Raw genomic sequence first — 15,580 nt, forward strand, 5'->3', positions numbered from 1 at the left:
TTAAAAAGTGTCACTTCCGCCCCCTCCCTAACCTATTTCGTAGATTACAAATAGTGGTTGAAACACTAGGAACTCAAATTATTCTAACTTAGGGGACAAGTGTAATAAACAGACCAGTGTTCCCTTCCTATCTGTAGTTAAGTATTTTAAAAAGTTGTACCCTCTTTACATCTTTCTAATTAAATAAAATGTCTTATAAAATACAATTTTCCACAAATATTAAGATAAAAATAACATAATAATACCAGTTTTGTTGGCCATTGGTCCGGGCTTTTCTAATCATAATATTTTTCATTTTGATATCCGCGGAAAGTTGTCTATAATAAGTTGCAATAAATAGTTACTAAAAACCCCGTTCCCATCCACGAAGTGCACGGCCTCTCCTTCCACCTCTCGGAGGCCTATTCCCCCGTCTACCCCCCCTGTGATTTCTTTTGCCGCGTCCTCTAGGTGCTGGATGGGGTGGCCTGCCACCCCGCCTGCCGAAAGGAGCCCCGTAGGGTTGTTCAGGGAAGGTTGGAAGGAAGGAGGGTGGATCTTGTGTTAGATAATTATTCTGATGGTTTGTTTCTGATGTTATTATTGGTCCGTCTTGTTGAAGCTGCTGCCCTAAGAATAAAAAATAAATATTAAGTGGAATTGAAACAATAACTGGCGTTTTAGAGCACTTATTGCAAAACAGAAAACAATATTCTAACCCCTTGAAAATTTTTTTCCATTGTTTACTAAACTATTTCTACCAATATGAAGAGACTTAATTAATGTAAATGCTGTGAGTAAACTTTTAATGCATTTTCTCGTATTCATTCGAATCCGGTGGATAGGAACCGGTTCTCGTCCATACAAAAAACTATGTCTAGTACCGAATCATATCCAGCTTTCTACGAATACAAAAATGTACAATTATAAGATTAAAACCAGTATTTTAGCCCGTGCCTTCGGCACCTCAAGGCTAAAAAACTGGCTTTAGTCTTATAATTGTACATTCTATATCCGCGGAAAGCTGTTTATAATACGATGCGAGAAATAACTATTCCGGTATAGCTTCGAAACAGATTGATACACGCAGGATTAGAACGATTTTTCAACTACCCTAAAAAAAAAAAATTTATTACATCGTGTTACAGACAATTTTCCACAATTATCAAAATAAAAATTATGCATAGCATAATTTTACAGACAATTTTCCAGGAATACTAAACTAAAAATCATGAAATAAGTTTTGTTAGCCCGGGCCTTTGGCTTCTAGGGTCTAATAAAACTGGTTTTAATAATTTATCATTTTAATATTATGACAAGGAAAAAAATATCGTCAATTTAGGTAGCAATTTGGACCTCATTTATCCGTTAGGAGGGAAGGGCTAAAGAGGGTGGATGTGGAGATCGTTATTTTAGCCAGCTACAAATTTTACTTTTTAAGAGTACATGGTAATCATGTGTAAGATCCAAGTAATAATAAATCCACGATCTTTACCTTTACTGTCATTTGAACCATGGTCAATACAAGATTTGTCATTAGTACCCATTTCAACATTATCCATAGAAGAAATATCATCCATATTAGAATTATCATTATCCAAAGTAGTATCATCACCAATTGTAATATTATCAATATTTTCATTATCCATATTAACATCATCCATTTTAGAATTATCCATAGAACCAATATTTTCATTATTTATATCATTTGTAGGTAAGCTTTCAAAACTTTCAACCTAGTCAAAAATGATTTATCATGGATTTAAAGAGATTAGTAAGACAACTTCCGATAAATTGATGTATATACCTAATGCTGACTAACAAAATTTACCCTTCTGTAGATTGAAACGTTTTGATGGACACTCAACTTTATGAACTAACCAATCAAAAGTCCCCAAAGTTGTTGAGCCAATTAAGAAGAAATCATTACTATAAAACTTTGAAGACTGTTGAAATAACAGCCCAAAGTCCCCTCCCTCCCTATCATACATCTTCAAACAAACCTGTTCCAATTCTGAGTACTGGGGTAAAACTGGTCTGGCAGTTATTGGCTTCAACCCCCGCAGATTTATTCTGATGGGGTTCTGCTTCGGTTGCGTCATTGCCGTAACATCCTGATAAATATTTGAAATATGAACTTACAATTTACAAAATCAGATTTAAAAATAGCATAATAACTTTACATTACGTATACAGGCGGACAAAGTAAGTTATAGGAAAGCTATTCCACTCAAAGTTTTTGTAACAAATTTACATGTGTTTAAATTAATACTTCATGATACACAGACAAAGACGACATCGTACTTTTCATTTATTTGCATCCTCCGCTTGTATAGGTTGCAACATCAAAGAATTTTAGGTTAAGTAACATCCAACAGACAACCAACCCTTTGATTGAATGACCTTTGTCTACGAAATACAAACTGGACATGGAAATAATATGAGCCTGTTTATGGGCCAAGGCATTCCCACTAATCTAACTATTTATGTTGCGCACCTGACATAGAATCAGTAGGAAACATTTCTAACGTCTTAATTATGATGCGGTGTCTATCACCTTCCTGACAACAAGCAGTATTACAATACCTGTTCATTCAGTTCATCAACAACTTTATCCTGAATGTGAACTATATCTTCCTCAACTTCTGCGTCAATGTTGACGTCCTGAACAGCTGTGGCAGAATCTTCTTTAACAACTGCGGCGGCACTGTTGAAAAACTCATTCACATTCCTCTGCTGTAGCTCCTCAATTGGTATCAATAATTCTTCTTTGTCAGTTGATTTATTCTTGGTTGGGCTGGTATTGAATTTTGTATTTTCCTCATTTTGTTGTTTTACCAAACTGGCTGGGTCAGTGGTTCGATAGCCCTGGAAAAAAGTAGAAAATCTTTATTTTAAATGATTACCTATTGCATTGATATTAATATATTTAGAAGAATTATTTAGTGGCCTCTAAGGGCATTTGAGGAGGTGGGGATTGACTTTGACCACCGATCCATTTTTATTTTAGTTCCAAAAAAAAGGGGGGGGGGTTGTAACCTCCCCCTAAATAGCTACTAATATTCCCAGGAACAATAATTAACCGTATTGCAAAGGAAATCTGTATTGGTTCCGCGCGGTTAGCAAGTTTAGTACAGGCAGACAGAGATTTGTAGGTACTTAATTTACTAAATTAATGCACTTTCATCAGAGTTAAACAATTTTAAAGTTATTAATTCTTATTGAAATTGATTTTCTATAATCCCTGATAAACTTTAGTCTCTCTTTTAGGTTCATCTTGTTCTAAAATAGTCTTTTCTTTATTTTCATGGATTTCTTTGGAGTCCTTAGTAGAAGGGGGTTTAACTGAATAAGTGACAGGATAAAATTCATTGTAAATCAAAATTTTCTGAAAATATGTTGCTTGCTTTAAAAAATCTTTTTACAATAAAACAGAAAAAAGAATAGTAAAGACTAGTGATGTCAATCCGAATCCGAAAATCTGCAAGCCACATAATTTTTGGACGCAGAATCCAAATCCCTAATTTAAATTAGAAAATGGTCGCTTTTGGCCCTTGAGGCTAGAAACAAGAAAAAAAACCGTGAAAATACGAAAAAAACCGTTAAAAAAACAAGAAATCTCAACGTTGATTAATCCACTTATTTTTTTGGCGGATTTTCGTAAGAACCCGATTCCGACCCAACAATTAGGCTTTTTGACAGACCATTAAGAATAGTTCATTTTTTCTGTACATACAATAATTTTTTTAGAATGTTTATCCCATTTCCTTGTGGTGGCTCGTACAAATGGAATGGATGCGATCTATAGTAAGTCTGTGCAGTACTTAGTGTGGTGTTGATTTTAGGAATAATTTCAGTCTTTGCTGCGGCACTACTAGACTTAGTCAAGTCAGCATTTGGCACAATGGTGTCGGACGATTCTTTCTTTTCCTCTTCTAGGCTTTCAATGGTGGTTGGCAATTTTTCATTTTCTTCTTTTGTGGTAGATATATCTATATTGGTTTTGATGTTGGGTGGTTCGTCAGTTGTATTCGTTGATGGTATAGGGATACTTTCTATGTCATCTTTGCTTTCTTTGGTTACAATTTCCTGTGGTTTTTCTATAGCTTTTTCTTGAACTTCAATTTGACTACAGGCCTGCATCAAAAAAAATTTATTAATATAGAAATTAAGAATTAGTAGTTTTCATGAAAATGTAAACACAAAAACTATATCCATTCTTATGTAGGTATTTTGTGTTACGTACAATAAAAAGTATTCTAACAGTTTATTGCATAGTATTATAGACAGCTTTCCGTGGATAATAAAATGAAAAATTATAATAATAAAACCAGTTTGGTTAACCCCGATAGGGAAGGCCCGGGCTAAAAAAAGTAATTATTTTAGCGATTTTTATTGTGATATTTGTGGAAATTTGTCTGAAATACTTTTCTGTACATGGTTTTAAAATATGATTTTAAAGTATGACTGAGAACCGGTTCTAATCCAGCGAATTATTTACTGGAAAAACAAATATAATACCTTGGTCACTTTTGAAGATAAACTAGGTGTTTTGGCATCATCCTCTACATTCTTGATAGGAGTTTCAGGTAAGTTAATAATTTCTGGGCTCTTCAAATCTAAACAACAAAAATGTTTGTACACATAAAGATCATAAATTGGGATTTATTTTCTATAACAGAACATTCCACTTATTGAAACGTTTACTTTGTACCTTTCAATCAAAATTCAATAATAAACAAGGATGACAACATCTATAAAAAGCAAAGCAAAAATTCATGAATTGAAATAAGGACATAGAGATTTTATTCAAATCTTGAATCACAAGAAATTTTTATCACATCACGAAACCTTTTCCACATTTTTTACAATACTTATATTTTGTAGCATGACTAACAAAGTAACGGTCAAAGTAAATAACATACTGGATGATCATTGGTATAGGGAATCTGTATAAAAAACAGCTGTCTATCATGGATAACAGCTGAGAAAATCACATTTCCCCCATAGCGCTACGGACTGACTGACGGATTGACAATGTGGATCATAGAGTAGCTCCTATACTAAAAGAAACAAGTTTTTAAGTCAACTAATGGCCGAAAAATTAAACAATCTCCCCTAGCTACCTGATAAAAATAAGTGATACCTTGAGTTTTTTCTTCTGTAGAATTTTTATTATTCTCACTGTTCTTGTCTTCTTCGATACTCTTCTTAATTTCATCATTATCAACCAGTGGAATAGTTGTCAGCACATGAGTATTCACAAGATTTGGGAACACATTATTAGTGGCATGATGTATGGGACCTGTACAATGGATATATTATTACTTGGATATTACAACCAAATGTTCTCTAATAAAGTGAAACTCACAGTAAGCTAAAATAACGATAACACCATTTACCCCCTTACCTAATACTGGATGAACGAACTGACCAATAAATGAGTTCCTTGTTAGCAACCATAATTCTTTAATCAAATGAAACTCACATAAGACTAAAATAACGATACTCCCCATTCACCCACTTTACTCCATCCCCCTTCTTTCTTAATGGATGAACGAACTGACCAATGTATGATTTCCATGTTAGCAACCTAAATTCAAGCCAATTTTTCCCCCTGGCATAATATCCACGTATATTCTATATCCATTACCTGTACTTCCATAAACACTGGTGTTGGTCACTGGTGCTACTGCTAGGTTACCATACACATTATAATTTGGAACTGGTATAACAGTATTATTGAATCCTCCATGTGGTACTACTGGTGCTTTTCTTTTTATAAATGGATCTCGGAAGGTGTCGAGGGATTCCAGAGGTCGTTTAGTTCCTAAAAGAAAATTATTTTTTTAAGAATATAAAATGCATATACTTTAAAAGAAAACAAGAATGAAAACACCCATAAAAGCGAAGCTCTAAAATCAGAAGGAAGGACAAACGAATAACAATTCTTGTATGATACATAGTCAGAACTTAATAAGCAGAATATTAATTTGAAAATCTAAATAAAATTGTATAAAATTATGTTAATACAAGATAGTTTATGATTAAATTATAGAAATGCAGCGTTTAAAATATTGTACCATGTTGAATCGTTGATATAGGAAACGTTATTCCAAAAATCAGAGGAATATCATATGATAATTATATTATAAAAAGTTGTTTATGAAGGGTGTGCAAAAAATGCGTAGATTTTTAAAATTCAAATTGTGCAGCTTAGAAAAAAGTTATGCATACCGTGAGAACCTCATTCCACTATAAGCTCTAGTTTTTTGAAACTTAAAAAATATTCATGTGCTACGATTAGGAGAAACGTGTTAAAATGTCCCAACTGACTTAAAACTTAAATTTTTGTTAAATATACCTATAGATTCCGTTTTTGTACTTACCCTTTCTCGGGGAGCGACCCTCTTCTTCACTATCTGAATAGTCCACTACTGGTTTGAAGGATTTACCGTCAGTTTCTAATTTTACAACAATTTAGATTTATTTTCCACATACAATGAAATAAAAACAAAGCAGAGCTTCAAAGGACGTCCAAGCTCCATACTTTTTTAAAAGAGGGAAGGGGGAGGAGGCTAGTTTTTAAAAGAGGGTAATTTCACTTTAGGGGAGATAGATTTCTTTAAACTCCACATAAGATTTTTACCTCAGTGGTAACATTTACCTGGAGGAGGGGGGGGGGGAAGGGTATTATTGGTGGATATTACCAAACTATACCCCCCTAAAAGATATTAAGTTGAGGGGGAGGGAGGGGGTAAAACTCACCGTCTGAGTGTAAAAGTTAAAATTTACAAAAGGGGCTTTAAAATATTGCAAGCAGCGGCAAAATAAAAAAATTGGGGTTTGGGGGTGCCGACTTTCAATTGGGTCTTTTAATATCAGCCAATAGCGTCCCAAATATTTACACAAGCAAACGGAAAAAAAAACAGAAAAGCAATTTATTAGCAGACTAAAAAGGTCCCAAATACTGGATCCAGGTAGTTGTCTGGGTTATACTTCTTCACTAAATACATTTATTATTCTATCAATCTTAATTTTCCTGTCTTAGTTTCACTGTTTCTTGCAGATTTTGACCTTCTTTTTTCTTTTCTTCTATTCTTATAACACCCATACGCAAGTAATTTCATATAAAACATTCTATTTTCTGAAATGCAATGACTTTAGATCATATTTTCAAACTGTTTATGGATAACATAAATATTATAAAACAAATAAGTGATTAAAAGTAGGTAATATAAATTCATTTTTTAAATTGAAAATAAGTTTCAAGGTAAGTATTAAAATTTATAATACTAAATCTTGAAATTGTTTTGGAATGACTAAAATTTCTAAAATATACACAAATTTATTTTTCACCAGTGCTGTTTATTCAAATAACAATAATATATTTACCAGTATGGCTTTAAAACCGATTAATTTCAACTGGATTAAAACCAGCTCTCAGCCATTATAAAAAATTTTCCAAGTATATTACAATAAAATCCTAACATTAAGACCAGTTTCGTTAGCCCGAACCTTCGGTCCCTCGGGGCTACCAAAACTGGTCTTAATGTTAAAATTTTTCATTTTAAAATTAGCGGAAAGCTGTTCATAATATGATAATATGAGTTGGATTAATCTTTCATTAACCTATCCTTGATGCTCCAATTACTAGGAATTACTACTAGTGATTAGGTATTCTTTTATCAAAAAGATTTAATGAGGGAAAGAAAAAAAATCCAAAATTTGATGCTGAATAAAATGTTGAATTACAATGGATAATGATATAATACATAGATTTTATGGAAGGAAATTTTTTTTCTTTAATTTAGGTTGCTACGAAAGTCCTGCTCTATTGGTCAGTAATTTCTTCCAGTAGGAGGGAGGGGAGGGGGTATCATTATATTAGCCAGCTGTAAGGACAATTTTAAGATAGACAGAAATATGGTGCAACATCAAAGTCTTCATTTTATTTATTTTGTATTTACAGCTTGAGGGACGAAGTTGGAAACGAGTCTGGACACTGCAATGAAACTAAACCTAAACAAAAATAAATTATGCTAATCATTATATCAGTGTTATCAAGGAGGGAGGGGGAAAGGGATGTAAATTACACTGGTACCCAAAGTTTTGTAGCCACGTGGGCACAAAAACTTGTAGTACTTTTATTGAATTTTGATTGGTTGGTTCAAAATTAATAGCGTTCTAACATGCCAACCAATAATTTAATCTACAGAAGGTGAAGTTGTGGTTATCATCATTGTAACAATGTATCTTTCATTGTCTTATCCCTTCAAATATTTTCTTTGTTTTCATTCAAACTTAACCAGTTTGGTGTCTATCAAGGTCTAAAGGGAAAAGACAATGGCCAATAAATTGATGTACAATTTACAAAAAATTACCCCTTCTGTAGATTACCATTAGTAGTTGTAACGTTTGGACACTTATGACACATAATGAACCAACTAATCAAAATTCAATAAAAGTCCACACGGTTGTTATGCTAACGAATAAGAAATCGTTATTATAAAACTTTGGGAGACTAGTGTAATAACCAGCCCATTGTTTCTCGTTTCCCTTTGCGTTTAAACTAAAATTATAGATTAAAATTATGTTTTACCTAGCATTCCAATTTTCTTTTGAAGTGCATAGCTGGACTCTAACTCGTACAGTGTACACAAATTTAGCATCGGATTACCCTAAAACAAGAGTTTCTTTTGAAGAGCATAGCTGGGCTCTAACTCATACAGTGTACACAAATTTAGCATAGGATTACCCTTAAACAAATAAACATATATTATAAGCTGTCTATAGTAAGATACATAATTTTTTAGGATGGCTGAGAACCGGTTTTATTCCAGCGGATATTAATCGGTTTTGGAAGCCATACTGGAAAAGCATTTACAAAATAAATTTTAGGTTAACATTTTTTAATTAGCTGACAAATCCTTTTTAATTGGGATAAAATATGTAAATTATCAAACGCGCTGTTTAATTCAAACTGTTACCAAATAGAAGTGACATAATGGATGTAGAATATACGTGGATATGATGACAACGCAAAAATTGTCGTCAATTTAGGTTGCTAACATCACAGTTTGAAGTTTCAATTTATTAGAGTGCAAGATAAAATCTGGTGTAAAATAATAAATCTATTTGTGACATCGACAATGGTTAATAAGATCTTTTTAGATGTGAAGATGTTTGTAATGACAAGCTGATCATTTAAAGATAAGAAAAATGAGCGAGTTATACATCATCAAGTAGCGAAGCACAAAAAATTATAGATGGGATTACGGACAAGGAATATATTATATAATGAGCATTTGTTCATTTGTTAAAATCAAGAATAGAAATAAATTGAAGAACATAATCACGAAACCTTTTTATATTTTGTATCATGACTGATTGACCGACGGGAAAAGTAAATTACCTGTGTGTTCTGAGGGTCTGTTGTAACTGCTGTTTCCAGAATATTTACTCCTTCCTTTAATCTAAAAAATATTTAAAATCCATCAATATCCAACATTAGTATTAGGATGTCTGTCCGTCTGACGGTAACAAAGGATTACGCTAACCACTGGACCAATACGATCCTCCTTTACAGTGAAGCTACTTATAAGTAAAAATTCCCTGCAAAAATCTTTTACTTTTTATTAAAAACTAAAATGTAAGTTGAGGGTCGAATTCTTCCCAATCCATTATTTAAGTGCCACTAGAGGCAGGGGCATTATTATTCTCATAAAATCTATTTGTACCTGCCCAGATAGAGAAGACAAACAGCCTGGTTGTTCTTGACCAGACGTTCATGCTTACTGCCTCCTTGACACAGTTGTACAGCAACTTCGTAGTTCTTCAATGCGGCCTCATAATCTCCTTTACCTGAAAGAAAGGTACATATATTAAAGTAAAGGAAAAAAGGGGCAGGGGTTAAATAACTGTATTTTCACGGGGTGGGGACCTTGTGCAGACTTTCGATTGGGTCAATACGCTACGTGTTCCATTTTATTAGAGAACATGAACATGTAAGATTAGATTTAAGTAATAATATATCCATTGTTCTTACCTATCCCAAGAGCAGCTTTATCCAGTAAATCTTCAATTTTTTCCTCAGATTTTTCAAAATTTCTAATTTGACTTCCTTTCTTGAAATATTTCTCTGCTTTGGCCAAACTTCCAACCTAGATAGTTTTGAATAAAAAACAAGGATGACAACATTCAAAAAGCGAAACTATAAAATCAGAAGAAAGAACAAACAAACAATAACTCGACTCTTGTTCCAGAACTTAATAAGAAGAACACTAATTGTAGAATTGCGTAAACACAAGATACAGTAAAAGTAAATACTTTTATTTTCAAGATTTTATTATAGAGATGCCACACTTATATATTCTACCTTGTTGTCATAGGCATCAGTTGAAATCAATAGGACAATTTTGATATAGTAATACTAACCTGGAGATAAAGACGACCATAAGCAGAATATAACGACGCTTTTCTTTCCTCTTTCTCTATCTACAATATAAACATCTATTGAATTATACCTAAGGGAGAGGATGTCTGTCTGTAGTAAAGGATCTCGCTAACCTCTGAACCGTTATGATATGTTTCTCTATGCAGTGAAGCTTCTTATAGGTCCAGCCAAGTTTTAAAACTATTTTTGGGTATCACATACACCACCCTCTAAATCCACCCTCACTTTCTTTTTCTATATAAACTAAAATCAAACCCCTCTTTTTTTCAATAGCCCCCTATGGAGGACTGTAGTAGGGGCGTAGTCGCTAGTTAAAATAATTTGGAATAAATCCTTATACTAAAGTAACAGGATGTTTGTCTGTGTATCTGTCTGTGTGTCTGTACCGAAGAATCTCGCTAACCGCTGAACAGGGTAGCTTCTCATAGGTCCCGGGAAGGTTTATAACTATTTTCTTGGGGGGTGGGACACCTCCAACCCACCCAAAAAATGAAAAATCCCCCCCCCCCAATTTTTATTTTTAACTAAAATTTAAAATGAGAAATTGAATTATTAAATTCGACTCTCTCCTCCTCAAGTGCCCCTAGAGGCCTCTAGGGGCGTAGCCGCTAGTAAATAAATATTAGAGTAAAACACTAGAGGGAAAAAGGGTTAAATAACTGTATCTCCCCATCGCAATCGTCTTGTGCAACCTTCCTATTGGGTCATTAAAAATCAACCAATATGGTATCGATTATATTAACACAGCTAAGTAGCAGAAAATTATTTAGAGGCAGACAAAAGAGGTCTTTGAAAAATGAAGGGAGGTAGTTGTCTGTATATACATCTATACTATAGATCTGTTAAATAAATACAAACCTTTAGTAAAATTTCTAGACACTTGACAGCTGATTGATAATCCTTTCCGTTGATACAACAATTTACAAGCGCGTATACAACTTGACGCTCTCTCTCCTCCCAACAATCAAGAGCTTCCTAAATATAAATAATACATGTATAAGTATAGATGTATAATCCAGATAAATAACAGGCACAAGTGGTAAGGATCTTTCTCGTCTACTAAAAAATAGCTCTCTGCTATTTTGTAGCGACATGGATATGTTAATATTTCCGACGCTATTGGCTGATATTCAAAAGACCCAATTGAAAGTCGACACAAGGTCTCCACTCCGTGATTAGATTTTCATTTAACTAATCTTTTACTTTAATATATCAATTGCATTTTTTTAAAGAAAACAAAATAAGCGTTCCCGAAGGGCGTATTGACCACTTGTCTTTTTGTTTTAGAGAACATAATTTTTGAGGTATTTGGAACAATTTTAAATTTAATTACCTAGGTAATGGAAAAGGAAAAGAAAACTTTTAAAAAATTAAAATAGCAAACCTTAGAATCTTTATTGTCAGAATCTAGGAGAACAGATCCATCCGCTTGTAAACCAGATTTCAGATTCCTAAAATGATCAATTTTGTAAATCATTGTGATATTTTTTTCTACGTTAGATTACAACTTCCTTAAATGATATTTCATTTCAGGAATCTGAATCAGACAACTGATGCTTCTACCCAGATTCCATTCTCTCTACCTGGATCTGATTGTAGTGTTCTTCTTGTGAATGTCCCCGGGGTGTCCTAATTATATCTCATGATTGATTCCAATTACTTGCATATGTGTTTACCTTATTGTGATAATAATGTTAACTAAATAAACTATTCTGAATCTCTCATGATCATATTGATTACGAACTCCCGGAAGACAATGTATAGAAGATGAATACTGCTTTCAGATAAGCATGCTATAAGCGGGTTAAATGTCCTCTACATACTACATTCTTCATCTGCGTACTACTATCCTGGATCAGCTCGGTTACATTGAAAAGTTAAATAAGTATGATCAGTAGAGATCTTACAAGATCTGACTGACATATGCTAAGAACATCTGTCTTGATCATAATAGTAGAGATCTTACGAGATCTGACTATTAAAAATCAAGAATTGATAACTCTTAGCCAACTTCTACATAGGAAATCTTACAAGCTCACTTAGGTGAGTCATTTCTACTGTATAACGCTACTAAGCTCCATCTATGTATGCTTTATGGACTCATAGAGGAAAAATTCAAATGCACCAATATAAAAATTCTTCTTTTAAAGCTATAATATACTTATCAAAAATTTAGATTAAAACTGTTTGGACAACGGATTTATTGAAAGAGGAAATTTGTCGTTAACTTAGGATGCTAGCATGGACTTCGTCTATTTTGGTCAGTTCATTCATCCAGGAGAGGAGGGGACGGGCTAAAAGGGTGGATGGAGGTGTATATTTATTTAAACCAGTGCAGCTGCGTGCATCGTATTATCAGAGTACTTGAAAATCTGGTACAATATCCAAGTAATAATACATCTTATACCTGATGATAGTTCTAACACATTCTAGAAGCCTGAACAGCCTGTTGACAGATTCCGTACATTTGCCACAAAATCCAGGAATCTTTACATAGATAGATACTTCACATTTAACGGGGAGGGTTCTTAGATGATAAATAACAACATAAATCAAACAATTACAGTAGGTAATATATATTCTTAATCTTATATTTTCAAATAAATTAAAATAATGGAGAGGGCAAGGTAGTTCTTTCCTTCTTTTTCCCTTACCACTCTGGACCCAATATAACCTAACCTAACCCCTCCCCCTTATTTTCAAACTATTTTGGGGAAGGGATTCTATGTTCGACTAGGCACTTTCAGTGAAAACGCCCATATTTGACGTATCTATTCCTGAGCAATGATGAGACGCATGCGCCATGGTGCGAGGGATCCACGCCGGCCTCCGTATAGTTCTGGGTAGTATTGCAGGAATACATCAGGTCTGCAGAGAGCAAAGTGTTCATACAAACGCAAATAAACAGAAGCTGTTGTTAAAAAAACGAAGCCTTCACTAAAACTGAGTTCAAGTCAAACTAAAAAATGTCATAAATGATAATTTTAAGATGAAAGTTTGTTAGACCAGTAGTAGGAAAGGATGAAGTAAAGAGGTTGGATGGGGGTATCGTTTTTAGCCAGCTCCAAGTATAACTTGATGTTATCTTATAACATAAAAATGTGGTGCAACATCCAAGTAATAATATATCGATTATTGCATATGCAATGCAAAAATTTAAGTCATTTGCTTTATTTTGTGCTTTGTATGAAAAACCTTTCAAGATCCCCGAATGGCTCGGCCTCAGCCTCTGCTATAGTGAAGAGCTTGAGCTTGACTAGCAAGGACAACCTGGCCAACCAGATCTGCAGGCTGGACTGGGAGTGCTTTGACATCTGACCTGCTTTGCCTTTGCCCTGGGTGCAAGGATGTTAGGATAAGACAATTGTTAATTAGTCAAATTTTTGTGTTTTACCTTTAAAGATGATGAGGGTGGGAGAATTTATCCTTTTAGAAACAGGATGTCTTTCTGTGTGTGTCGGATATTTTTGCAAACCACTTAACCCTTATATTCCCACCCATTCTTTTCTCAAATGTCTTAAGAGGCCTCCAGGGGCAAAACTTAAATTCAAAATAAAATAGAGTGTGAAAAGAAAACAAAATTAACACGGAGATAAATCAATGAAATAGGTAAATAACAATAATAAGTAAACAAATATCAGAATAATCTTATAAAAAATTTATAGTCAATTTAATTATCCTAGTCGCCCTGCCTGTCCGTACATAGTTAGCAGCTGAGCCGTTAGGTTGAGAGCGGCTCTGTAGTTACCGGATGAAATCAGCTGTTGCAGGCCTCTGACGTCAGTTGTGACAGAATCAGCTGCCAATGAATGGCGCTTCGAGGCCTCATTCTCACCCTAAATAGAAAGATTTAAATTAAGATTCCAAGGGAGGTATGAAGGTAAATATAACAAAGTTTGAAAATAAAGGAGCAATCCTCAGAGATCTTGAGGAATATGACGATGGACGATAAATTAATGTCCATCCCCAATAATAATAAACAAAATTACCCTTTTCTGTAGATTAGTAAAGGTTCAAAAGTTTAAACACTAATAATTTAGAACAAATTCGATAAGAGTAACCAAAGAGTTAGATCCAGTTTTAGAGTAAGATTTCTTGATTTTAAACTCATGGTACCAACTACCACTGTAATTCATATTCCAATGTCGTCTCCCTCACTCCCAATACGGATTACCTGACATTTAGCTACAAGATCTCTGACTGGATCGCCCTGATCACTGCCTACACAAACACCTGGACAGGTCAACTGTTCCTTAGCTGGATAATAGGTGCCTAGGAAAAAATACATTTAAGCCAGATATCTAAACAAAGAAATATTTCCAACATAATTACACAGAGAATATGATACTTCTTCCTTCATACTTGACCTTATTATGTTTTCAACATTTTAATAGGAAAAGAAATAAAACAACAAGAATTGCTGTGTTTTCTTCGCCTAATGAAAATCTTCCATAGACAATTATTTCGATTTCAGGGATTCAAGTAATTTACAATTGCTACAAAATTTGAAAGGCTGACATGTCTTTTTTCTTGACAATTTAAACAATTTCGTCTAAAAGTTTAAAAGATCTTATAGAAAACATATTAGTTAATCTATTTTAGCAGTTTGTGTCGGCAGGTCTAATGAAATCTAGCCAAAACCATAGTTCAAAATAAATTGATCCTTATCCAAAATGAATGTCGTCTTTCATTTGATTTAGTTTGTGAACGCGGCATTTCTGAGCTTTAATTTGCACATTACCTGGAGTGGCAGCCATGTTATCCAGAACCTGTTTGCACTCAGGCCTAGGAATCCAAGCCTCAGCAAATGGCTTTATTTTCACCTGTGAGTTTTCATTTTAGATTAATTTAGTTCTAGAATTTGGAATACCAAGTCTTTCCTTTCTTATGGATTAAAGGTATAGGACAATGGCCGATAAATTGATGTACATCTCCAATGGTGATACACAGAATTAAGTGATTACAACTAGTGAATGAAACGTTTGGACACACTTAAGAGAACCAACAAATCGAAATTCAATAAAAGTCCCCAAAGTTGTTAAGCCAACGAATAAGAAAATAATATAATAAAAATTTTGGGACTAATGTAATAAACTGCCAAATGTCCACTCCCTCCATGGTATAAACGTAACTAAAATTATAATC

General features: G+C 33.8%; 2 protein-coding genes across 2 annotated transcripts in view; both read right to left on the reverse strand.

The window, feature by feature from the left end:
* On the reverse strand, positions 1–7,093 carry LOC145312636 (uncharacterized). Its single transcript, XM_080151897.1, has 10 exons — positions 7,057–7,093; positions 6,369–6,443; positions 5,633–5,809; positions 5,126–5,284; positions 4,501–4,598; positions 3,764–4,116; positions 2,566–2,866; positions 1,983–2,093; positions 1,475–1,715; positions 1–609 (listed from the first exon to the last, which is right to left on the reverse strand). The coding sequence occupies exons 1-10, from the start codon at positions 7,091–7,093 to the stop codon at positions 344–346; spliced, it is 1,818 nt and encodes a 605-aa protein (XP_080008023.1). The 3' UTR covers positions 1–343.
* Positions 7,015–15,580, reverse strand: part of LOC145312232 (uncharacterized) — a 17,131-nt gene continuing 8,565 nt past the window's right edge. The window contains exons 13-26 of the mRNA XM_080151455.1: positions 15,177–15,258; positions 14,610–14,707; positions 14,128–14,271; positions 13,631–13,770; positions 13,213–13,303; positions 12,843–12,922; positions 11,820–11,886; positions 11,294–11,410; positions 10,417–10,476; positions 10,028–10,142; positions 9,720–9,843; positions 9,395–9,455; positions 8,582–8,660; positions 7,015–8,001 (exon numbers count right to left, since the gene is read on the reverse strand). Coding sequence (XP_080007581.1) covers positions 7,946–8,001; positions 8,582–8,660; positions 9,395–9,455; positions 9,720–9,843; positions 10,028–10,142; positions 10,417–10,476; positions 11,294–11,410; positions 11,820–11,886; positions 12,843–12,922; positions 13,213–13,303; positions 13,631–13,770; positions 14,128–14,271; positions 14,610–14,707; positions 15,177–15,258 — 1,314 coding nt within the window. The 3' untranslated portion in view covers positions 7,015–7,945. The remainder of the gene's footprint in view (positions 8,002–8,581; positions 8,661–9,394; positions 9,456–9,719; positions 9,844–10,027; positions 10,143–10,416; positions 10,477–11,293; positions 11,411–11,819; positions 11,887–12,842; positions 12,923–13,212; positions 13,304–13,630; positions 13,771–14,127; positions 14,272–14,609; positions 14,708–15,176; positions 15,259–15,580) is intronic.

Source organism: Acartia tonsa, chromosome 2 (genome assembly GCF_053477335.1).
Source record: "Acartia tonsa isolate MP-2025a chromosome 2, ASM5347733v1, whole genome shotgun sequence".
In the NCBI taxonomy this organism is placed as follows: domain Eukaryota; kingdom Metazoa; phylum Arthropoda; class Copepoda; order Calanoida; family Acartiidae; genus Acartia; species Acartia tonsa.